This window comes from Podarcis melisellensis (assembly GCF_964234715.1).
Source record: "Podarcis melisellensis genome assembly, chromosome: 14".
Taxonomy (NCBI): domain Eukaryota; kingdom Metazoa; phylum Chordata; class Lepidosauria; order Squamata; family Lacertidae; genus Podarcis; species Podarcis melisellensis.
The window spans coordinates 13,100,842-13,124,905 of record NC_138546.1 but is presented as its reverse complement, the minus strand read 5'-3'; the positions used below and the strand labels follow the sequence as shown (position 1 = coordinate 13,124,905).

The 24,064-nt window shown below is 43.3% G+C and overlaps 1 protein-coding gene across 1 annotated transcript in view; it reads left to right on the top strand.

The window, feature by feature from the left end:
* LOC309356237 (uncharacterized protein) overlaps nt 1-24,064 on the top strand; it is a 33,458-nt gene that overhangs the window by 4,760 nt on the left and 4,634 nt on the right. The window contains exons 5-22 of the mRNA XM_081887510.1: nt 1,115-1,258; nt 2,692-2,848; nt 2,960-3,039; nt 3,531-3,714; nt 4,939-5,019; nt 5,188-5,289; nt 6,402-6,529; nt 6,800-6,899; nt 7,228-7,347; nt 8,391-8,461; nt 9,976-10,168; nt 15,792-16,010; nt 18,139-18,349; nt 19,104-19,311; nt 20,571-20,714; nt 21,426-21,582; nt 22,674-22,753; nt 23,220-23,343. Coding sequence (XP_081743636.1) covers nt 1,115-1,258; nt 2,692-2,848; nt 2,960-3,039; nt 3,531-3,714; nt 4,939-5,019; nt 5,188-5,289; nt 6,402-6,529; nt 6,800-6,899; nt 7,228-7,347; nt 8,391-8,461; nt 9,976-10,168; nt 15,792-16,010; nt 18,139-18,349; nt 19,104-19,311; nt 20,571-20,714; nt 21,426-21,582; nt 22,674-22,753; nt 23,220-23,343 — 2,503 coding nt within the window. The remainder of the gene's footprint in view (nt 1-1,114; nt 1,259-2,691; nt 2,849-2,959; nt 3,040-3,530; nt 3,715-4,938; nt 5,020-5,187; nt 5,290-6,401; nt 6,530-6,799; nt 6,900-7,227; nt 7,348-8,390; nt 8,462-9,975; nt 10,169-15,791; nt 16,011-18,138; nt 18,350-19,103; nt 19,312-20,570; nt 20,715-21,425; nt 21,583-22,673; nt 22,754-23,219; nt 23,344-24,064) is intronic.

Sequence of the window (24,064 nt, the reverse complement as noted above, 5' to 3'; positions counted from 1 at the left end):
TTATTATTATTATTATTATTATTATTATTATTCCAGGAAGGTGGCCAGGGTGATATTCCTTCCAGATGTTGTGTCCCAGGCACCATGGTCAATGTTCAGGGGTGATAGATATTGTTGCCCTGCAATAAATGGGGGGTATGAGGGATTTGACCTGGAAAACAATAAAAAAATAACCAGTGTTTGCAAACCTTGTCACCCAATCGGTAGGGCTTGCCTGATACATTTTTCTGCTGGAGAAGAACAAGATCATGCAAAGGGATGGGGGAGGAATTTGGTTTGCTTCAGATTTTAGTGTGAAACTACCTAATTCACAATTTCTGAAACAATATGTGAACTCAAAGGCAGCCGTTTTCAACTTCTCTGAAAATTGTGATGCAATTGTCCCACCAAATACTGTGTACAGAAATGCATACAGCATGTGCATAAATATGCACATATTAGTGAAAATTACAGCCACAAACCATTGTGTGAGGAAACATCACTTGCAAAAATGGGCTAAACAGACAAAGGTGTGTGCAAAAAATATGTATTTTGACAGAAAATGTCCACTAAAATCTTGGGAGAATATTCATGAGGGCTTAAAAAAAAAATCGCAAACTGATGCAGAACTTAAGACTGGAAGAATGAGAAACTGATGTAGTTCATAATTGAGTCTTATGGACGAGGGCTCAGTACTGCAACATTTTGCTGCAGGTCCCACATATTCATTTTCTCATTTGTAGTCTAGTCATGCACACTGGAAGCCAAATCCCCATGCTACTCAATTAGTATAAAAATGCCTCTTATAAACGAATAAAAATAACATTGACCAACAACAAGTTCAGGACAAAGGGAAGCATTACATAACAGAACTACTTACTGGATGCTACCAGATGTTGTGGGAGATGTTCTTCCCTCTATTTCTAGTGTTCAGAGATGAGTGTTGATCTTTACGTAACCAAGACAGCACTATCCATGTACAAAGTGGGATGCTTCTGTAACGGAACCATTTGGTAACAGACACATCCAAATCCTAAAAGAAGCTGAAAGAATTTCACAATTTGAGCTTGCAAGATCATAAACCATTTTGACCACATCTAGTCCACTTTTACATACCCGCTTCTCTACTTTAAAGAGCTGCAGGTGATCATCACCAGCCTGTTAAAACAAGGAGTGAAGATCCAATGATCATCTACTTCACCAGTGGAACCACGGGTTATCCCAAAATGGTGGAACATTCCTGCAGCAGTTTGGGGATTGGACTAGCAAGTACCGGAAGGTATCTCCTATCCCTTTCTAAATCTTCAGGTGCAGGAAACACAACAGGGAGTCCTATGTGAGATTTGAAGAGTGACAATTTTATTGTGGCAGAAGTCATCTGATGGCCTCCTCAAAAAGCTTAAACCACAATAAAGTGTCAATCCTCAGATACCCAAAGTAGGGCAACTGGACACAGCTGGGCTGGGTTGCTGGTGTTATTATGCAAATCTATGGTGTGACCACACTTGGGGTGCTATGTACATTTCTGGCCATCTCACCTCAAAAAGGATATTGTGGAACTGGAACATGTTCAGAACTTTAAAAGGAGCCTGTTAGAACAGTCCATTGTGTCCAGTCCAATGCCCATAAGAAGCCTCCAAGCAGGATCTGAGTGCAATAGTACTTTTCCTACTTCCTAGCAACTGGTATTCAGAGGTGTGCTACCTACAACATAGAGATAGGACACAGCAGTCTTTAGACGAGCCTTATCCTCTGTGAAGATGTCTAATCCTTTTTTAAAGCAATTGAGGTTGGTGAACATCTCACCAAACATTGCCAACACAGCTAATCACAGTTTCAGGAAGGTTGTTTAAATCTGAGATATTGCCCAACCTTGATCAGCTTAAAGTCATCCCCCACAAACCCCACATTCCAGCAGTTGCTGTTCTTTAAGTCTTAAAACCAAAAGATCTGACCACATATGACTTTGTGTTACATTTCGTGTGGCCCACAGACATTGACTATTTATTTAATTAAATGTAATTCTAGGGCACCTATCATAGAATCATAGAATTGTAGAGTTGGCAGGCACCCCAAGAGTCATCGAATCCAATTTCCTGCAATGCAGGAATGTCAATTAAGCATCCATGGCAGATGGCCATCCAACCTCTGCTTAAAAACTTCCAATGAAGGAGAGTCCACAACTTCCTGATGGAGCCTGTTGAACAGCTCTTACCGCCACAAAGTTCTTCCTGATGTTTAGTCAGAATCTCATTTCTTGTGACTTGTAGCCATTGGTTTGGGTCCTACCTTCCAGAGAAGGAGAAAACAAGCTTGCTCCATCTTCCATGTGACAACCCTTTAGATATTTGAAGATGGCTAGCACATCGCCTCTCAGTCTCCTCTTTTTCAGGTTAAACATACCCAACTCCCACAACCGTTCCTCATAGGGCTTGGTTTCCAGACCCTTGATCATCTTGGTTGTCCTCCTCTGTACATGTTCCAGCTTGTCAACATCCTTAAATTGTGGCGCCCAGAATTGGACACAGTATTCCAGGTTTAGTCTGACCAAGGCAGAATAGAACAGCACTATTCCTTCCCTTGATCTGAACACTATACTTCTGTTGATGCAGCCTAGAATAGCATTAGGTCTTCTTCTTTTCTTCACATGTACAGCTGACAAACCAAGTGTTCCCCATCTTATATTACACTTGTTTGCCTCCTTATTAACAGGAACTGGATGGACCTGAAAGCTTCAGATTTGATGTGGGGTTTCTCCGACACAGGCTGGATCAAATTTGCCTTCAGCAATGTGTACCCTACATGGATGCTAGGGGCATGTGTCTTTCAGCATGGCATGCTGCAGTTCGAGCCAACAACCGTTCTCAATGTAAGGCTAATATTGCCCTATTCGAAAGGCAGGAAGCATGTAAAATATAAGATGTGTGAGACCTCCTGAATCACATGATGCATTTGGAGTGTGTGTGCTCTTCCCTCCTAGACTCTTTCCAAATATCCAGTGACGATCTTCTGTGGCACCCCAACTATTTTCCGTATGCTTCTGCAGCACGACGTTAGCAGGTACAACTACCTGGCTGTGATTTCTAGAACTCCACTCTAGAGTAACTTGATTCCTGTTTGTTTACCTCACTTCAAAGTCACTCTGCCTGGCTTGAGTCCAGTGATGGCTGGTGCCTGTCGGAACTGGTTGGGCAAAAGACAGGGAGGCCAACAGTAGGTGGCGCCAAAGAGCCAATAATAGAGAAAAAAAACTCCCCTACTGGTTCTAAGTAAGAACTCTATGGGAGATGACTGAGGGTAGACTTTGATGGGGCACTGCACAATTTGCCAGAATAAACCAGCCTCTGCTGGCTGACTCTTTTGTTGTCCTTCCCCTTTTCAATTTTACCTCTATATCTATAAAATTCTCAGAGTGTGGATCCAGCTGAGGCCAAATTGGCACCACTCATTCTTTGCTTTTCCGTGTGTTCTGGATAAAAGTTGGGTTTGGTAGAATTAAAACAGTTGTCTCTTTTTAGGAAGACTAAATGCTTCTTCATATCCTTGTTCAGATACCAGTTCAAGAGTCTGAGACGATGCCTGAGTGGTGGGGAGCCAATCAACCTTGAAGTGATTGAGCAGTGGAAAGCTCATACCGGAATAGTAATCCGTGAAGGCTATGGGCAGACAGAGACTGTATGTTTGCATTCAGACACAAACATATATGCCAATGAGCAGCAGAAGCCTATCAAATCTGTATGCATACTTTCCCCCAAAAAAACTCCCCAACTTTGATATGTCCCTCAGTCCACATTGATCATACATAATTCTTATGCAGCATGTCTGCACAGGTAGAAACGGGGGGAAATTGACACCCAGAAGCCCAGGCTCACTGTGATGCCAAGAATATCTGATTGGGTGGGGTGAGGGAATGGAATGGAATACCCTGTAAAAGGATGTGGCTGTTGTTTTTTGAAATCCTTTGCAAGAAGACTTCACTTCTTGCATTTTTTTTTGCAGGTCCAGCTTGTATGATCCTTCCCCAAATCGGTAAAGAGGCAGATAGTTAAAGTCAACTAATAATAATAATAATAATAATTTATTATTTGTACCCCGCCCATCTGGCTGGGTTTCCCCAGCCACTCTGGGCGGCTTCCAACAGAAATGAAAATTACACTAAAATGTCACATATTAAAAACTTCCCTGAACAGGGCTGCCTTCAGATGTCTTCTGAATGTCAGGTAGTTGTCCATCGCCTTGACATCCGGTGGGAGGGCATTCCACAGGGCGGGCGCCACCACCGAGAAGGCCCTCTGCCTGGTTCCCTGCAACTTGGCCTCTTGCAGGGGGGGGACCGCCAGAAGGCCCTCGGAGCTGGACCTCAGGGCAGAACGATGGGGGAGGAGACGCTCCTTCAGATATACTGGACCGAGGCCATTTAGGGCTTTAAAGGTCAGCACCAACACTTTGAATTGTGCTCGGAAACGTACTGGGAGCCAATGTAGGTCTTTCAAGACCAGTGTTATATGGTCTCGGCGGCCGCTCCCAGTCACCAGTCTAGCTGCCGCATTCTGGATTAGTTGTAGTTTCCGGGTCACCTTCAAAGGTAGCCCCACGTAGAGCGCATTGCAGTAGTCCAAGCGGGAGATAACCAGAGCATGTACCACTCTGGCAAGACAGTCCGCAGGCAGATAGGGTCTCAGCCTACGTACCAGATGGAGCTGGTAAACAGCTGCCCTGGATACAGATTTGACCTGTGCCTCCATGGACAGCTGTGAGTCCAAAATGACTCCCAGGCTGCGCACCTGGTCCTGCAGAGGCACAGTTACCCCATTCAGGACCAGAATTAGAATTTATCTAATTCATTAAAATCCATAGTTACACACACACACACACAGAGAGAGAGAGAGAGAGAGAGAGAGAGAGAGAGAGAGAGAGAGAGAGAGAGCGCTGATTGCACATCTACCATTTTTTCCTCAGACCATACTTTGTTCAACCCCGAAGGATATGAAAGTCAAGCCGGGGTTTATTGGACCATCATCTCATCCCTTTGATGTCCAGGTAGGCATGTTTATAACACAGGGGAGCTATAATGGTCATCCTGGTTGTAACAGCCCATGTTGTATGATTTAATATCACGATACCATATTCTAGTAAAACTTAACACTCAGCTAAAATGACAAAATGGAAAAGCTTGCATAACCCACCCTTGCTTATCTTTCTTTCTAGATAATAGATGAACATTGCAATCGCCTGCCTCCTGGGGAAGAAGGAGACATTGCTGTTAAAATCAAACCCCAAAGGCCCTTGGGTCTCTTCTCTGGCTACTTGGTAAGGAGCATAGGTGCCAATGCCCTGGGTGCCTGAACACCCACAAAAATCCCCATGAAGGGGCTGGGCACCCACAAATTTCAGTGCCAGGGCCATGCACGCTGCATGGCACCCATGGCCCCAGACACCGATGGTCGCAGGGCCAAGCTAGCACTGCTGGTAAGACGGGACCCTTTCAAATGGTTGGGCATTATTCAAGGAATATATGATCATGAGTGTTTCCTCAGCAGACACTAGGAGGACAAAGACTTCAGCAAGACCTCCTGGCTTCATTTGTCTGCATTCTTGCTTAATGCGCTGAGTTGTTTTTATATTTTTGTCCATTTTTGTTCATTCATTTAAGATCCCAGGGCAGGTGGCAAAAATAAAACACACAATTATAAGACACTTGTGACCAAAAAGCAAACAACTTAAAAACAATTCCCTATATCAAAACCATTCAAGAATGTAAAAGCAATCAATTTCACCTCTAGAAACATTTTTTTAAAAAAAAAAAATAGTTCCAGTACTGATGTCAATTGAGGTAAGAAATATATCCATTTAAAGGACTGTTGAAAGAGGAAGGTCTTTTGATGCTTACGGAAGCTGCCTTCCTGGAAAGAAGTTTTTGGATGAAAGTGTAATTTAAAGGGGTATTCACCAAATTCATAGAGGATGTAATTATCATTATTTGTTGCTTTCCACAATAAAATGACTCAAATTGACTTGCAAAGCCATAATATGACCATCAGTTGATGGGAGCAGCAATGGGAGGGTGTACAAGAATAGAAAGACCTTTTATCTGATCCAGCAGGACTCTTTGAGAATGATATGAACAAATGTATGAATGTTGTGGAGACGGGAGAGACTGAGACATCGTTAAGCCCCAGCTTGATGCTCCTGCTTTCTTGCGTACATCTTTGACATCTCCGGCAAACCAAATGTGAGAGCCAACTCCTCACCCACCAAACACACACACACATTGAATTTGTTGTGGTAGGAGAACATTCTGTCTGTGTTGCTAGATCTGCGACAGGCCCTTCACAAGGGCAGGACACCCCTTGAAGTTGCCGGAATCGAGAGATAAATGTTTCCCTCTTTGGCTTTAGTGATTTCTGCTGCATTGTTCTTAGGATGACCCTGAGAAAACAGCCTCGACAGAACGTGGAGACTTCTACATCACTGGGGACCGAGGGATCATGGATGAAGATGGCTACATCCGATTTGTGGCAAGAGCTGATGACGTCATCTTATCTGCTGGGTAAGCCTATTTTATGGGCACTTGGAAGTGCCCATAAATAAAATGACTCAAATTGGCACCCAAAAAGGACTTTTCTCCAAACCAAGACATCCCAAATGTTATAACCTTTCCTGCTAAAGGAATTGCTCTATCATCTTCATTGTTTTTGTTGCCCTTCTCCAATTCTGCGGTGGGGGGGGGGGTTTGAAGCGTCCAGAAAAGAATTTAACTTGCGACTCTCGGTATGCAAAGCATGTGTCCTCATGTTGAGCTATGGCTCCTCCTTGTTAGGTATCGTATCGGGCCCTATGAAGTGGAACATGCCTTAATGGAACACCCGGCAGTGGCAGAATCGGCTGTTGTCAGCAGTCCAGATCCCATCAGGGGAGAGGTAACATGAAATGGACCACCATCCACAGTCAGCACCTGGACAGCAGACTGAGCAGGCAGACATGTCACTTGGTGACAATTTCCTATTCCCCACCCTCCTTGTGATGAGATGCACTGTATTTCTACTCAAACTATGCCTGTTATTCCCAAATTTGCATGAATACATATCCATTCACATATATCCATTCACTGCACACAAGTGGTGTAGTGACATTAAAGGTTTGTTGTTGTTGTTGTTGTTGTTGTTGTTATTATTTCCATTTTTATGCAAAATCTTGTAGGTTGTGAAAGCACTGATTGTGGCCTTTCTTTTATTTTTTGGGTGGTAGGTTGTAAAAGCCTTTATCGTCCTGTCGCCTGCTTACGAGTCACGAGAGAAAGACCAATTAATTTGTGAGCTGCAGGACCATGTCAAGAAGACAACAGCACCTTACAAGTACCCCAGAAAGGTAAGAAGAGGGTTTGCGGTTCCTGGGCATCAATCTTGAGGCTGGATTTAACAACAGGCAACCCCAGCCAGCAGGCTTGGACTGCGGTATAGCCTGCCAACTCCAACATTTGAACTGCCCAATCATGATCAGATGGGGAGGAGCAGCCTGAACAACAGACCAGAGTCAGGAAGTCTTCACTGCTGTCTAGGAATGAAAGCCTTGGACACTCAGTACAGTCATCCAAAGAGCAGCCGTCCCTCCCTCCCCTCACGCTGCTGTTCTTTAACATGTCATCAAGCACAATTCTGTATACAGGATGAGAGTGTCTTGCACGCTAAATATCTCAACGCATCACATACTATAACTCCAAATAATGCAAGCTCAAAGAATATATATAAATATACAGTCTCAAATCAGTCTTGAAGAGATATATACAATCGTACAAATTACTATTCAATGCCACCAGGTTCAAGAGTTCATACTGAAGGCCAGAGCGCAGGTTCTCCGCATTAAATCTTGTAGATAAGAAACTGTGTACGAGGAGGACTCTGACAACGAGATGTCCGGGTAAAATCTCTGTCTCGTCTTCCTCTTTCAGGTCGGTCCAAGTACACTGATGAACAGGCAACTTGGTGCTCACAATTAGGTCAGGTCCTGCCTTGCGTGGGCACTCAGCTCCTGGTAAAATGCTGTTTAGCATGTGTCTTAACCTTGTTTTTGCTTCCAGGTGCCCCCTGTGTATTGACCGTGCTATGGTTTGAAATAATAATAGTAATAGTAATAATAGTAATCTTCTGGGAGCAAATTCCACAGCTTATGTATGTACTGTATGAAGAAGTACCTCTTATTATCTGTCCTGAATCTTTGAACATTCAGCTTCAATGGATCACCCTGAGTCTAAGTCATTTAAACACTTCTATCATGGTTTCCCCTGGGAAAAGGAATGACTACAATGACCAATAAAATGTGCTCCTCCCTCTCTCTCTCTCTCTCTCTCTCTCTCTCTCTCTCTCTCTCTCTCTCTCTCTCTCTCTCTCTCTCTCCTTGATCTTTCAAAACAGATAGAGTTTGTTCAAGACCTGCCCAAGACAATTTCTGGAAAAATCCAAAGGAAACAGCTGAGGAAGAAGGAGTGGGAGAAAGCATAACAGGACTCTGAAATCAGGATGAAAGAACTGGTTTTTATTTGTCTCAATAATCTCAGAGGTAGATAGATGATAGATTAGATAGATGATAGATAGATGATAGATAGATAGATGATAGATAGATAGATAGATAGATGATAGATAGATGATGATAGATAGATAGATAGATAGATAGATAGATAGATAGATAGATAGATAGATAGATAGATGATAGATAGATAGATGATAGATAGATAGAAAGATAGATAGATATAGATAGATAGATAGATAGATAGATAGATAGATAGATAGATAGATAGATAGATGATAGATAGATAGATAGATAGATAGATAGATAGATAGATAGATGATAGATAGATAGATAGATAGATAGATAGATAGATAGATGATAGATAGATAGATAGATAGATGATAGATAGATAGATAGATAGATAGATGATAGATAGATAGATAGATAGATGATAGATAGATAGATGATAGATAGATAGATAGATAGATAGATAGATAGATGATAGATAGATAGATAGATGATAGATAGATAGATAGATAGATAGATAGATAGATAGATAGATAGATGATAGATAGAAGATGTAAACTGTTTGCCATCAGGGACAAATTAGACATCACCAATCACCTATCAGCATACGGTAACATTAAAGGGTTTCTGACTATGCATGAAGCCTGACGTCAGCACTTTCCAAATCACTTCAAGGTTGGATTACTGTAATGCACTCTGTGTGGGGCTTCCCTGGCACCTGACCCAGAAACTGCAGTTAGCCTAGAATTCTGCAGCATGGCTGCTGACAGGAGTAAAACTCCATCTGCATATGACACCTCTGCTCAGAAATCTGCTCTGGCTGCCCATTGGTTACTGCGACAAGTTCAAAGGCGTATATTAAGCCCGTAACAGTTTGGCACCAGTTCGTTTGTGAGATCACCTTACCCCATACATGACCACGCAAATTCCCCCTACACCTAATCTTTCCTGTCATCTCCTTTAAGTAGAGATTTCATTTGTTTGCACCTCCTGCATGCACAACATGTTCCAGTGGCGAACTTAGGGCTTTAAAATTTCAGCTGCGCTCTGCAATGCCAAAATTTAGCACTCCCCATGCCTTCCATTGTGCATCAATGTTTCAGCGCCCTCTCGACTCGGCACCTAATGCGGGTGAACCAGTCATGCTCCCCTAAACCCGCCTCTTCGTGTGCCCAACTTCTGCGCTGTGATTTCTTACTGAATATACTTTAAGAAATAGATGATTGGGTTCCACTGCCCATTATTAATCTGTTCTAGGTTACAATTGCAAAAACAAAATAAAAAAGACCTCTGTTCATTGCCAAGCTGTGCTTAATGTTGTTTTAAACCATACATCACCTGAAGCAAAAGGACGTGTGCTACCTTAGTGTGCTCATTTGGTTGTTTATATCATAAGCATTCGGTGAAACACAGGACAAAGGAGCTGTCCCCTCTCTAAATAACTTTGCTACCCATGTCTTCAAGAAGACCTCGGTTCTCTTTCATTGCCACAAAGCCGAGCTCACGAACACATCAGCTCAGACACAGCCTGGGAGAACGGCAAACTGGTCTGATGGCCAAGCTGCCAATTATCTTTCAGCAAAGACCTCAATGGAGTGATTACCTGGCAAACAAACAGCAGTTCCCAGAAGGAACGGTGCCAAGTGCCGCCCCGCAGGTGGATCTATAATACCCCAGCACTTTGGGGGATAATGCTGTGTTTCTACAACGACTAAGCTTTTAATTGATGCTGGTGAGGGAGACGAGGTCAGCTTTCTTCCATCTCATAAGGGCAACTCACATTAATAGCGAGTAAGAAGGACACTCCTGTTGGGTGCAGAGGGCATCTCCATGCCCTTTCATGCTTCATGCTTGCTAAACAAAATGAGAGCAGTGAGCAGAAGACTACATAGGAGCTGACTCCCAAGGAAAGCATTTGTCACTAGTAATGAGTTCTCCAGGGGACGAGGCTCTGTTTGTTTGGCACAGATACCACCTTAGCAACACAAACAACAGAAACATATTGCCCTGCTTATGGACTTCCCCATAGAGACCTCGTTATCCACCATGGGAAGCAAGATGCTGGACTAGATAGAGCCTGGATGTGGGGACCATTGGTCCTCCAGATGCTGTTGAACTATCATCATCCTCTGATGGGAGTTGTAGCTCAGCAACATCTGGAGGGTCAAACGTTTCTCATTCCTGAGTTAGACTTTTAGCCTGATTCAGTAGGCGTCTTAGGCATGTATTTAGTAAGGACAGTCCCTATTATCTAGTAAATGCCTCACTGCCCATATTCATCTCATGGTGGTGATCAGTTCAGGCTTCAAGAATGTAAGAAGAGCATTAAGGACCTAAGAAGAGGCTGCAGGATCAGGCCAATGGCCCATCTAGTCCAGCATCCTGTTCTCACAGTGGACAACAAGAAAGCAGGATTTGAACACGAGAGCACTCACCCCTTCTTGTGCAAGCTGCACCTCTAGTTTCCAGTTCCTGGTTTTGGGCAGGATTCTGTCCCAGCCAACAGTCCAAGATGGGGTTTGCATCAAGTGAGGCAGGTGTAATGGGGGGTGGGCTTGTGGCAAGTCCTGAGATACCAGATCACATACCAATAGCACCAGTTCCAAATCCAGAAATGTAAAGATTATTGTGCTAATTTTACTGGTTATAATGCTAGCACTTCTTCCCCAGTTTCTAATATTCCTTTTACACAGCAGCACCATGTTGTGTTATGGAACTGAGGCTTAAAAAAAAATCATTAAAAGGGTGGGGAAAGACCATATTTTGCCAGTGCAAAACTCAAGCAATTTTGGCGGAAATGACTGGCAGAATCCGAGACCAGGGAGAAGAGTTGGTGGAAGAAGATTGGAAGAAATTCAAAGACTATTTGCAGAAACATTGTAAAATTAATGAATGTTAAAATGATGTTGGATTGAAATGAAGCGGCCTTAGAAACAAGGTTAATAAGAACATGTAAAAATGGATTGATAATGGATGAAAATATAAAGCTATAATATGTTAAGATATAGAATTAAGATAAAAACAAAGAGGGTAAGGATTTGCTGAATTAACCATGTGAACTGGAATACAAAAAAGGGAGGTGTGAGGAGGTCAGGGAAATAAGTAAAAGAAATATAAGGCATGAAAAGAATGATTTGTTTTTAATTCTTTTCTATTTTTCATGTATTTCGTATTTTCCCTTTGTATTTTTGTACCTTTTTTACTTTTATTTTTTATTTTTTTATTATTCTGTAACTTTTTCTGTCTGTAAAACTTTAATAAATATCATTTTTTTAAAAAACCTCAAACAATTTTCCCAGTTATTGGGGATGCAAATGGATCCCCCCACCCTCAAAACAATCAACACCAGAAACAAGTGCTAAATCTCCACTAGATTTCCAGAAGTGGCTTTCACATTATGGGGATGACCACCCAAATGCAGTCAGACTCAGCTCAGGTTCCAGAAAGGCAAAATCAAACACAGCAGAGGGCAAGTCTGGACAAACAAGGTGAACATAACACCTAGTCTAGATGATGGGCTGGAATACTACTCCTATATACCGTCCAAGTGTCCCCATTTTCCAAGAACAGTACCAGAATTACAGAAGCCATCCCAGTTTCTAATTTGATCCCAGAATGTCCCGGTTTTCCTTTTTCTTTCCCTCCATGTTTCAGAGAACAATTAAAAATGGTGTATGTCTGTAGTTGCAAAAATGGGAGTCCTGTTTATATGGAGAATAAATCCCTGAACCAAATGAAGGAAATGTTGACGCTGGCATATACTCTTGAAGGAAAGGCTCACCAATCCACTTTCAATTCTTTAATTCCAATGCTTCTACAGCCAGCAGTTTCTTTGGAAATGCAGGGCGTATCTATTTCTTTACAGCCATACCTTGGTTCTCAAATGGAATCAGTTCTGGAAGTCCATTCAACTTCTGAAAACATTCAAAAACCAAGGCGCGGCTTCCAATTGGCTGCAGGAGCTTCCTGCACTCAAGCGGAAGCCACATCGGATGTTCAGCTTCCGAAAAATGTTCGCAGACCAGAACACTTACTTCCGGGTTTGCGGTATTCGGGAGCCAAAACATTCGAGTCGTGAGGCGTTCAACAACCAAGGTATGACTGCATTGTAAATGGAGCCTTACACTGTCTACTCAGAAGTAAGTTCTGCTGTGTTCAAGGGTTCTGAGGCTTTTAAATGGTACACCTGGTAACTGCCTGTTTGTTCCTCAAAACAGAAGCATTTTTTTTCTTTATACCCCTATGCTGTCCTCTCCTGAGATTTCCCATCATCCTTCCTCAGTCTTGCCAAGGGAGTCAAAATTCATTGAAAACATGGTACTTGGAGGCAGAATTATGCAAATTGATTTAATGTGCCTAATGTATTCATAACAAAGAATGGTGGTTGCCCTAACCGATGGCTTTAATTGAATCACAACTCCATCCCTTAATAGATGTTTTAATATTTTAAATAGCTATGCCCAAGGGCCTTTGTGCAGCTCAACAAACTTATGCTAAACCATCATTAACTTTTAGGCATTTTGCCCAAATTGCTATGATGAGTGGAAACAGTACAGCGCTACGGCACAACTGGAGCAAGAAAATGAAGTACCACACAGGAGAAACAAGAGGAGATTGGGGACAATGGTGGCTCAGTATCAAAATATGCTTGTTCTGTTCTTCATTCTAAGTGAGCAGGTATTGCACCAGGGCTGGTGTCAGCAAATGGTATCCTTGGGCAGTTGCCAGGGTGCCAACAACCTGGTTCACAGCTCTGAGAAATGCTAGGCAGCAGGGTCTAGCTGCCATTTTAACTTCCCACGTTGTCCAGAACCAAACATCATTCTGGGGCCTTGTAGGAGATTAAAATGGTGCCCCCTGCCCATCTTGAATTGCTTGAAGTAGTGCAGCTCCCTGACATGACCGCTAGTTGAGTGTGTCAGGGTCCACAAGCGGAGGAGGAGGAGCAGGAGGAGGCCACTAGAGTGTCAGACTACAATCTGGAAGACCAGGCTTCAAATCCCCATGAACCTCAACTGGGTGGCCTTGGACCAGTCACTGCCCCTTTGTCCTAACCAACCTTGCAGAGTTGTTGCATGGATAATATGGAGAGGGTTAGAAAGAGCCATGAAGATGTGTGCTTTACTGAATGAATGAACCAACGAACGAATGAACCAACGAATGAATATTGGCATCGGCAGTCTGAATGGGAATGTTTTCCTCCAATCCAAATATTTTTATTTATTTATTTGAAGGTGGCGAATTATAAACCACCCATTATTCAAAACAGGATTCCAGGGCGGCATGCAATCAAATTTTTAAATGACAGAAACATTGCAAGACAAACTGATACGGTGGTACTTCAGGTTAAGTACTTAATTCGTTCCGGAGGTCCATTCTTAACCTGAAACTGTTCTTAACCTGAAGCACCACTTTAGCTAATGGGGCCTCCTGCTGCTGCCACGCTGCCAGAGCACAATTTCTGTTCTCATCCTGAAGCAAAGTTCTTAACCCGAGGTACTATTTCTGGGTTAGCGGAGTCTGTAACCTGAAGCATATGTAACCCGAGGTACCACTGTATGAATAAAAGTAAGAAGACTAAAACTGTTCAACAATCAAAAATGACTGCTAGTATTATCAACCCCGGGCAATCTGGATAAGGTCTGGAGTGGGGAATACAGGGTTAAAGGCACCACATCACCCTCCACCAGCTGCTACCCCCCCCCCCATGCATGCCAGTTACTTACTTAAAACAACAACAACAACTATGGAATTGTTAATTGTATGAATGCCATCCTGTATAGTTCTACCTGCACCACAAAACTTCCTGAACTCCTATATTAGCTGTTTCCGCCCCCCAAATCTCTGCTGGCACCATAGGGTGAAATTATAGCTTCACCTGCAGCGGATTAGTTATTGATCTGCAGTGAGAGGCCAAGGAGAGGCATGGCTAGTATACGTTTTCTTTTCTGCTCTTTGTGGCTAAAAAAAAAAAAGGATCATTGGTGAAACAAACAACTTCATTCTCACAGGGGAATAATCCTTTCCAGCGAAAGGCCCTTATAGTACGAACAAGACTCATACGCTTTGGAGAAGCCAGATTGAGGAGCAGGAATTGGGCAGAGGCTCTTTCCATCTCTGGTGGTGCAGGATGACATCTTGTCTAAGCCAACTGCCTCCAGGTAACAATGGTTTGCTTGCTTTTGAGCTATTGGTTCTTCCATGCACACCCTGAATTTTTTTAGCAAATTCTTATCTATCCTTGCAACAGTCCTGTGAGGTAGGAAGGTTGCCTAGCACGAACTTTCTCATCGCTACTCCTACTGCCAAACTAGATGTGATGCCACACTTTTTTGAAAAAGGGAATAACTTGCAGGGGGCTGATCTGGACCAAGAGAATGCATGAGAGCTTTATGGAAGTTGCTTTAGACTGCTTTTAGTATTGTGTTGTAAGGTTGTGTTTTGCTGATGTAAACTGCCCTTCAGGTTGAAGGGCAGCTAATTAATAATAGTAATCATAAATGATCATAATGTAACTGTTTGCCCCGTCCGTAATACTGATTACAAATGTTAGAGATATTGGGTTCAGTTTCCATACAGAAGGTGCATCTAACTAATTCACCGTTCTCAAAACAATATGTGAATTGAAACGTAGCCGTCCGTTGAAATTTGCACTTCTCCAAATTTTGCAATGCATTTCTCAGACCAAATAATGAGGACAAAAATGAATATGCTAGCAGAAGGCATGCAGGCTTGCATACAACATACAAAACTTCATTGTGTTACCCGGGGCTTAAAAAACCCAAAAACCATGAATTGCTGCAGAAATGCTGAGAAATGAGTTTAAGATTGGGAAAATGAGACCCTTAGAGGGGCAAAATTGACAGATCCTTCCATCTGCTAGTCAGGGATGTTGTGCTTGCATGCCTTGTGTGTCTATTTTGTATTCTTTTTAAATGTGTATACTGTTTTTTGTGCATTTAACTATTTTTTCCCCATTTTTATTGTTTATTGCAATTGGGTAGAAGGCAATTAATAAATTGATAATCATCCTGCATTGCATATCCTATACAATGCAAATGCAAATAAACATCCAAGACAGAGATGTAATAAATAAATAAAAATACATTTGGCTGGAAAAGCTGGCTAGAACAAAAATGTCCTTAGTTATTTCAAGAAATTATAAGTAGTGGCTACAGGAGCTGGTCTAGATGACATCTAAGTCAACAGTTCTATGGTTCTATAACAAATAATGATTCGTTTTCTCTTTTCTTGAAGGACCAAACCACCCATGATCTCAGGCCCACTCACATTGCAACATGCAAATCTTACTCAAGCTCAAAATACTCAGGCCTGCCTGGAGCTGCCCATCACTTTGCAGGGCATTCCAGAATGACAACAAGAGGTTTGCTTCACTTGACCTTTCACACTACGAAGCTATTAACCGGGGCGACAAGGAGGTCCCAGAGTACTTTAATTTTGCAAGCGATGTGCTGGATCAATGGTCCAAAGCTGAAAAGGTAACCTTTCTCCCCATTCAGGGTAGCCATTTCCTGCTTTACTGGGGTGATATGCCAAGACAGTGCTTGAATTTGGGAGGAAGGGGGATCCAATAAAGAGAGACACCTCGTTCCTGGCCTCCGCCAGATTATATATATATATATATATATATATATATATATATATATATATATATATATAATATTTTTATTATTTTTAGCATACAATTTTTTTTTAAGACATACCACACAAATTATTATACATATGTCCTTGTTTGGACTTCCTTCAGCATCTCTGATAGCCTTCCGTCTTGATTATTTCTCTCCTGCAATTCTTAACTTAATATTGCCTTTACCTTTTCTAACAAATCAATTCTCCCTTTCCATTTTTACAATATTTCTTAAATTACTGCTCACAGAACTTTTTGTAGTCCTACAAACGTAATCTGATCATCACAAATACTCAGTAAATTTAGTCCAGTCTTCGGTAAACCTCTGGTCCTGCCAATCTCGGATCTTTCCTGTTAGTTTGTCTAATTCTGCATAGTCCATCAATTTCAACCACCATTCTTCTAATGTTGGTAGTTCTTCTTGCTTCCATTTTTGGACCGGCCTCCACCAGATTTTAGCCAAATTGCGTCCCCTTTAACCTTCAGAAAAGAGTAGCTAAGATAAGTGTCTCAAAAGATAAGGCAACCGGGAGCCCTCAACCCATTTAGCCACTTAGCTAGGTGTAATGGTTGTAAGGGGTTACTTGTGCGTAAGTTGCCTGCTAGTTGTGTTCGATTGCCTGGTTCACCATGCCTTGGCTGCCAGCCCACACTCTGTGGCCGGTCAGTCACTTGCAGAATCTGTCAGTGGGCGTTTCTTGAACCTTTTCCAGCATAAGAGCTGTTTGACACCAAGTCTCCTCCTACTTTCCCTGCGCAGAACTCGTCTGTGCAAGTAAGGGGAAGGCAGGGGTGTGCCAGCGCTCTCTCCACTAGTCTCTGATGCAAGGTCCCTTCTCCGGCATCGCTCTGGAGCCCTGCCTCTGCCTCTCGCTCTGATGTCAGTTCCCTGACACTAGGCAAAAGCAGTCATCTTTCACCAGATCTTTGGCTTTTACTTACCCATGGTCTCTTTGAGTGAATGGGATGTTTTAATCTAGCTCATGGGTAGGCAAACTAAGGCCTGGGGGCCGGATGTGGCCCAATCGCCTTCTAAATCCAGCCTGCGGACGGTCTGGGAATCAGCGTGTTTTTACATGAGTAGAATGTATCCTTTTATTTAAAACGCATCTCTGGGTTATTTGTGGAGCATAGGAATTCATTCATTTATTTTCCCCAAAAAATATATATATAGTCCGCCCCCCCCCCCACAAGGTCTGAGGGACAGTGGACCGGCCCCCTGCTAAAAATGTTTGCTGACCACTGTTCTAGCTTGTAAAAAACAGCTCTTTTTGCTTTTTCTTTGTTTTATTTTTCTCCAGTTTTAACGTATCTGTTTGCTTGCTTGTTTTTACTGTAAATCACTTAGTTACTTTGGTTAAAAAAAGAGTGGCCAATAACAACTTATTCTTGTTCTTGTTATTGTTGTTGTTATCGTTGTTATTATTGTTGTTATTACCGCTGCTGATGCTGCTATTACTCTGTTCTGAAGGTTGGTTACACAAAGCTTACGTGGTGGTTAAACTGTGCCCAGACTTTACTGAGCATTCGTTCCGATTTGTTTGCACAGCCTGCATTTACGTATTGATAAAAGGGCTGGAGACTTACTGTATTTTTTGCTCTATAAGGCTCACTTTTCCCCTCCTAAAAAGTAAGGGGAAATGTGTGTGCGTCTTATGGAGCGAATGCAGGCTGCGCAGCTATCCCAGAAGCCAGAACAGCAAGAGGGATTGCTGCTTTCACTGCGCAGCGATCCCTCTTGCTGTTCTGGCTTTTGAGATTCAGAATATTTTTTTCCTTGTTTTCCTCCTCCCAAAACTAGGTGCGTCTTATGGTCTGGTGCGTCTTATAGAGCGAAAAATACAGTACTTTAATTTTTTGCAAAAGTACTTTAATTTTTTGCAAAGGGGGGCAGAGGGCTGCTGTTGTATGATACAACCTTATCCATAAAGTCTCTACCATAAACTGGAGAACACCCTGAAACTGATGCTGTTTTGCAGGATGGAAGCAGGACATCCAATCCAGCTCTCTGGTGGATAGACGGCAAAGGAGAGGAAGTGAGATGGAGCTTTGAGGAGCTGGGAGTCCTGTCACGGAAAGCGGCCAATGTGCTCTCTGGCCCATGCGGTCTGCAAAGAGGAGACCGAGTGGTTCTCATTCTGCCTCGAGTCCCAGAATGGTGGCTGCTGAATGTGGCATGCATTCGGTCAGGTAAGCACATCTTGGGTGCTCTGGAAACTCGAGAAACTGCTGTAGGTGCCAGTCACAAAATGGCTGCTGTGGGGTTGTGTGTAGTATGACATAAATTGGCTGCTGCGTCTAAAAAGGAGACAAAGACACAAAATGGACCATGCAACAGAGGTTCTCCACCACTGCTAAGCAGGTCTGGGCCTGCGTTCCATCTTAGAAGAAAAGGGGTGTCTAATCCATCCGTCCCCACATACGCCCAGGGATGGAAAGAAGAAAAAGTCCCATCGAAAGAAGAATGGATAATGAAGATGATGGACTATGTGGAGATGGCAAGGCTGACCAAGAAGATGACAAATTTAATAGATAACGCCATAACTTTATAGAATATAATATTAAAGAACATTGAAAAAGTTTAAAAAACCTTAGCAGGATTTACATAACACTTGTTTTTTAAAATAACAACAGATAAAAATGAAGTATAACTATTTGGATAAATGTAATTATATGCAGTTTTAAAAGGTGAATTTTGGAAGCCAAGGGAGGGGTAGAGGGAAGTCTGGGGGTTCAGGGAACCCCATAAAGGTACTGATATGACCATGGTTTTATGAAATTGTGTGTGTGTGTGTGTGTGTGTGTGTGTGTCTAAAATGTTTTCCTTGTTAAAACTTTGAAAATATTTTTTTTTCTAAAAAAGGAAGAAAAGTGGGATAATAAGCTAAAAACACAAGTGAATCCATGAAACCTAAACACCATTTTGAATGTGTTGGTCTTCTAGGGATTGTATTCATGCCAGGGACACCTCAGCTGACGGCCAAAGATATCCAGTACAGACTCCAGGTTTCAAAAGCCAAATGCATCATTACCCATGACACCTTGACCCCTGCAGTGGACTCCATTTCATCTTCTTGCCCCTTTCTGAAAACAAAGTTGCTGCTCTCCGATGGCAGGAGGGGGGGCTGGCTGAACTTCAAGGAGCTGCTTGAGTGAGTAACAGTGGCTTTGCTTATACGGCAGGAGAAATGTCCTGGTAGGGTTCAGAACCGGCAATGAACCCACATCTCAACATGCACATTCTTCAGGTTACTGAATGTGGCCCCTTTGTGATACCACTTTAAACAGTCATGGCTTCCCCCAAAGAATCCTGGGAAATGTAGTTAAGACTGCTGAGTTGTTAAGAGACCTCTCTTCCCCTCAGAATGCTACTATTCCCAGACTGGTTTAGCAGTCAATTCCTCTTTCCAGGGGATGCTGGGAACTGTAGTTCTCTGAGGGGAATAGGGGTCTTCTAACAATTCTCAGCACCCTTAACACTTTACAGATTTTTGGGGGGAAGGAACGGCTGTTTATAATATTATAGAATCAGAGAATTATAGTGTTGGAATGGACTGTGAGGGTCATCTAGTCCAGCCCCCTGCAATCCAGGAATCTTTTGCCCAATGAGAGGCTCAGACCCACGACCCTAAGATCAGAGGCAGATTTAGGGGAGTGCACACAGTTTGGCCACCTTAGGCACTGAGCTGAGAGGGCACCGCAAAAATGACTTCGAACGGAAGGCGAGAGGTGGAGGTGGGCACTGAATTTTGGCATCACACAGGGCACTGTTGAAATTTGAAATGTCGAAGTTCGCCACTGCTGAGATTAAGAGCCCGATGCTCTACTGACTGAGCATAATAGTACTTGAAGTGTATGACTGGTGACCACAACTGGGTTTGGAAAACCACCTGCCCTATAAGTTCCCCACAACTCCTCAGAGCTCCTGTTGTAGCATCGCTCTTGGGCATTATAGGAAGTTAAAATGGCAGACAGCTTCCCTGATCAGGCCACTACTTCCAAGAATATTGGTGTTGCTGGGTGGTAAAGTCCAGGAGACCATCAAACCTGCAACCAGCTCTAGCAAAGGCCCATCTCATCCAACACCTTGTTCTCACAGTGGCCAACCAGATGCCTTGTGGGAAGTCCACAAACAAAATATCATTTCAGCTGCACTTTCTTCACTTGCCATTCCAAAGGAGTGGTATTCAGAAGCATACAGTTGCTCATGAGTGTCTGAGAATGAGCATCGGCACAGGAGGTTCATGTGACAATTGCATGACACAAAGCCACGTTAATAGGCTCCCACAGTTGGCACTTATGAGGCTGGTCCCTGTTATAGCTTCTGTTTGCACCCTCTGCTGTACATTTAAATACAGAAGACTTGGACATTCACTTCCTTGACCTGTCACCCTTTTTGACTTTCTTGAAGCGTGGCCCCTTCTGATCATAGCTGCGTGAAAACCAAGAGCGATGAACCAATGACGATCTACTTCACAAGTGGAACTACTGGGTCTCCAAAAATGGCAGAGCATTCCCAAAGCAGTTTAGCTCTTGGATTGGCATTATCTGGAAGGTATAGTTCTATAATTTGCTTGTGTTTTTATAAATCTCCAGGAAGCATTAAAGCATTAAACTAACTCTCTCTCTCTCTCTCTCTCTCTCTCTCTCTCTCTCTCTCTCTCTCTCTCTCTCTCTCTCTCTGGAGCAGGGATAGACAAATCATTTTTCAGTTTTCTCAGTTTCTCATTTTTCCAGTCTTAAATTTGGTTCTCCATATTTCTGCAGCAATCTGAATTAAAAAAAAAATCCTAGTGACAATTTCTCCTAATAAACACAATTTTGTATGCTATTTTGACAAACATACACATTTTAACTAGTACATTTTGAATACTGTTTTTGTGAATATGTGTGTATGTGCACACTTTACCCAAATGTAATGCATTTTTTTGTACACACTGCTGGGTTGGAGAGCTGCCTTGCAAAATTCAGAAAAGTAAGGATTTTATAGGATAGTGGTGTTTTGGTTCGCCTATTGTTTCCCACAGTGTGAATTTGATAAATTCAACTTTTAAATGCAAAGTGAATCAATTTTCTTCCCCATCCCCAAGTTCACAGGAGAAATTGAACCTGGTGGGCAAAGAAAGTGAGGTTTGCAGGCTGCCACCCATCAACTGATCATTTCCATATCCCATATCCTCTCTGAAAGTCTCTGGGCAGAGTGAAAGACAGTTTTTCTTGTATGTATTAGTGCAGACTCCCATCTCTCAACCTCTGTCTCTTTCAGGTCTTGGCTGGACATAAGGCCTTCAGACATCATCTGGAACATGTCCGATACAGGCTGGGTGAAGGCAGGCCTGGGGAGTGTTTTTGCCCCATGGCTTCGAGGCGTCACCGTCTTTGTACACAGCATGCCCCAGTTTGAGCCGAGAGAATTCCTAAATGTAAGAATATAAGTCCTATCTTGGGGGGGGTGGTAAGCTATGTTTCACACTCTCTGCCAACTGGGTAAAAAAACAACCCAGACTATGGAACCTTGACCAAGTGAAGTGACCTGCAGGTCGCAGCCAGAGGGCCAGTGTGGCCCTTCAGACCTCTCTGTCTGGCCCTTTGAACTCTCCCCTGGCCTACCACTTCCTGACCCTGCTTCATAGTGTTTTTCCTAGTTGGGAATGGATCCTTGAACTTTGATAGTGCATCTTGTTTGGCTGGATGGAGGATAGACAGTGGAGTATGCCAGCATGTGGATACCAGCCGGCAGTGCAGTGGTTAAGGGGGAAAAAATACATTTGTTGCTTTGATCATTTTTGCCCCCAGCCTCACCCAAAACTGGCCTATGGCCCTCAGGAGGTTTACTAGAAGCAAATGTGGCCCTCAGGCTGAAAAGGAGTCACTATCCCTGTCTTAGGTTCTGAAGCTCTGAGCTATCACCCAGCCTTGCTCCAGCACAACTGAGAAATTGCCCCACTACCTACTATGTTACCGTTTGAAATGCACTTATTTATTTGAAAAATTATAAACTACACTTTTTATAAAAATAAATATATATCAAGACCGCTGGCAGCATATACACCACATGATATCTATTAATATCTATAAAACAGTATGCTATAGAGCAGTGTTTCCCAAACGTAGATCTCCAGCAGTTTTTGGACTACAACTCCCATCATCCCTAGGTAGCAGGACCAGTGGTAAGGAATGATGGGAACTGTAGTCCAGAAACAGCTGGATAGCCAATTTGGGGAAACCCTGGTGTAGTGGATAGAGTTTCAGACTAGGACCTGGGAGACTTAGGTTCAAATCCCTATGCATTTGTGAACCTCACTGGTTCATGGTCCAGTCACTAACTCCTACCCTAGCCCATGTTGCAGGATTGTTGTGAGGATAAAATGGGTTTGTGGAGCAGAGAGATAATGAACTCTTCCTAGGGCTCTTTGGGTAAAGGGAAGGCTCAAAATGTGCTCTTGTTACCCACAAAGCGAAATATATTTTACATTGTGAATTTGTGCTTTTCTTCCCTTCCTACTTTCTCTAGACTCTCTCCCAGTATCCAATAACGACAGTGTGCAGCGCCCCAACAGCCTATCGCATGTTGGTGCAGCATGATCTTACCAGGTACCCTGTGTTATTGTTTTGCATCGGGAATGTAGCCGTTCTTTTGTGATTGCCATCCAGCCTTGGAAGGGAAAACCTCCCACCTGTATCTGTCCACCACAATGATCCTCCCAGTCTGCACATCAAAGTGCTGCAATCCTGCATCTAGCGCACTGTTCACCAATGTGCTGGTGGGAAAAAACACAGCATCACCAGTGGCGTAGCATGGGTTGCCAGTGCCTGGGGCTGCACGGAGGGGGCGGGTGGGAGAGAAATGGACGGAATATGCATGTGCATTCAACCGCCTAATGGCGTCCGCATCACCGAGTGATCGCAGCCACAGAGATAAGAAAAGAAGTTTTTCCATTGTCTGGAGAGGTCACTTCCTGGTTCACATGGAGAATCAATTTTCAATGGAGCCCCGTGACATTTTTTTTAAATTTTTTTAAGGAAAGCACTGTGACTCCTTCCTCTTATTTCTATTAAGCTACAGGTTCAAGAACCTGAGGCACTGTTTGACAGGAGGGGAGCCGCTCAACCCGGAGGTGATGGTGCAATGGAAAAGGCAGACGGGTCTGGATATCTACGAAGGCTATGGACAGACTGAAGTGGTAGGCCCAATTGAGCGGGTCAGCATAGCAAGCGAAAGAAACCAGGGCACAGTGTAACATCCTTTGTTGCTGGAGCAAAACTAGAAGTGCTTAATGCAGTGGAACCCTAACCGAGTTAATGTGCTTAGCCAATGTCATAATAACCATCATCCTTCAAAAAGTGTTTAGTTAATTTGTTGCATCTTCCTTCCTAGGAACTCAAAGTAGCGGACAGAGCCACATTTCCCAGAGTTCCCTGGGAAGAGGGTTCTCCTAACAACTTTCATCATCCTTAGTGAACAATTGCTGCCAGGATTCTACAAAGGAAGCTATAATGGGCTATGGGGTTGCTTGTGCGTAAAGCGCAAACTGCTCTGAGCTGAGTAGTTTGGACAAAACTTTGCCCCCAGGCTGGACAGTCAGTACACCGTGACTGTCTCAATCACTGGAAGAATCCGTCAGTGGGCGTTTCCTGAATTTCTTCCAACATAAGAGTTCTTTCACACCCAATCGTCATCTCCCTTCTCTGCGCGAAAGCTGTCTGCGCAGAGTGGGTGTCCCCAGAGGAGGTCCTGTGCTCTCCCCGCTGGTTTCACTGGCAGAGTCCTGGAGCCTTCTCTCCGCAGCTCCCTCGGACTCCCCTTTCTCCCTGGTGTCACCTCTTTCTCCTTCCCCAGCGGAAGCGTCCTCTCTCCCTCTGCTGGTTCCCTCTCCAGCATCATCATTTGGGAGCCTCAGCGCC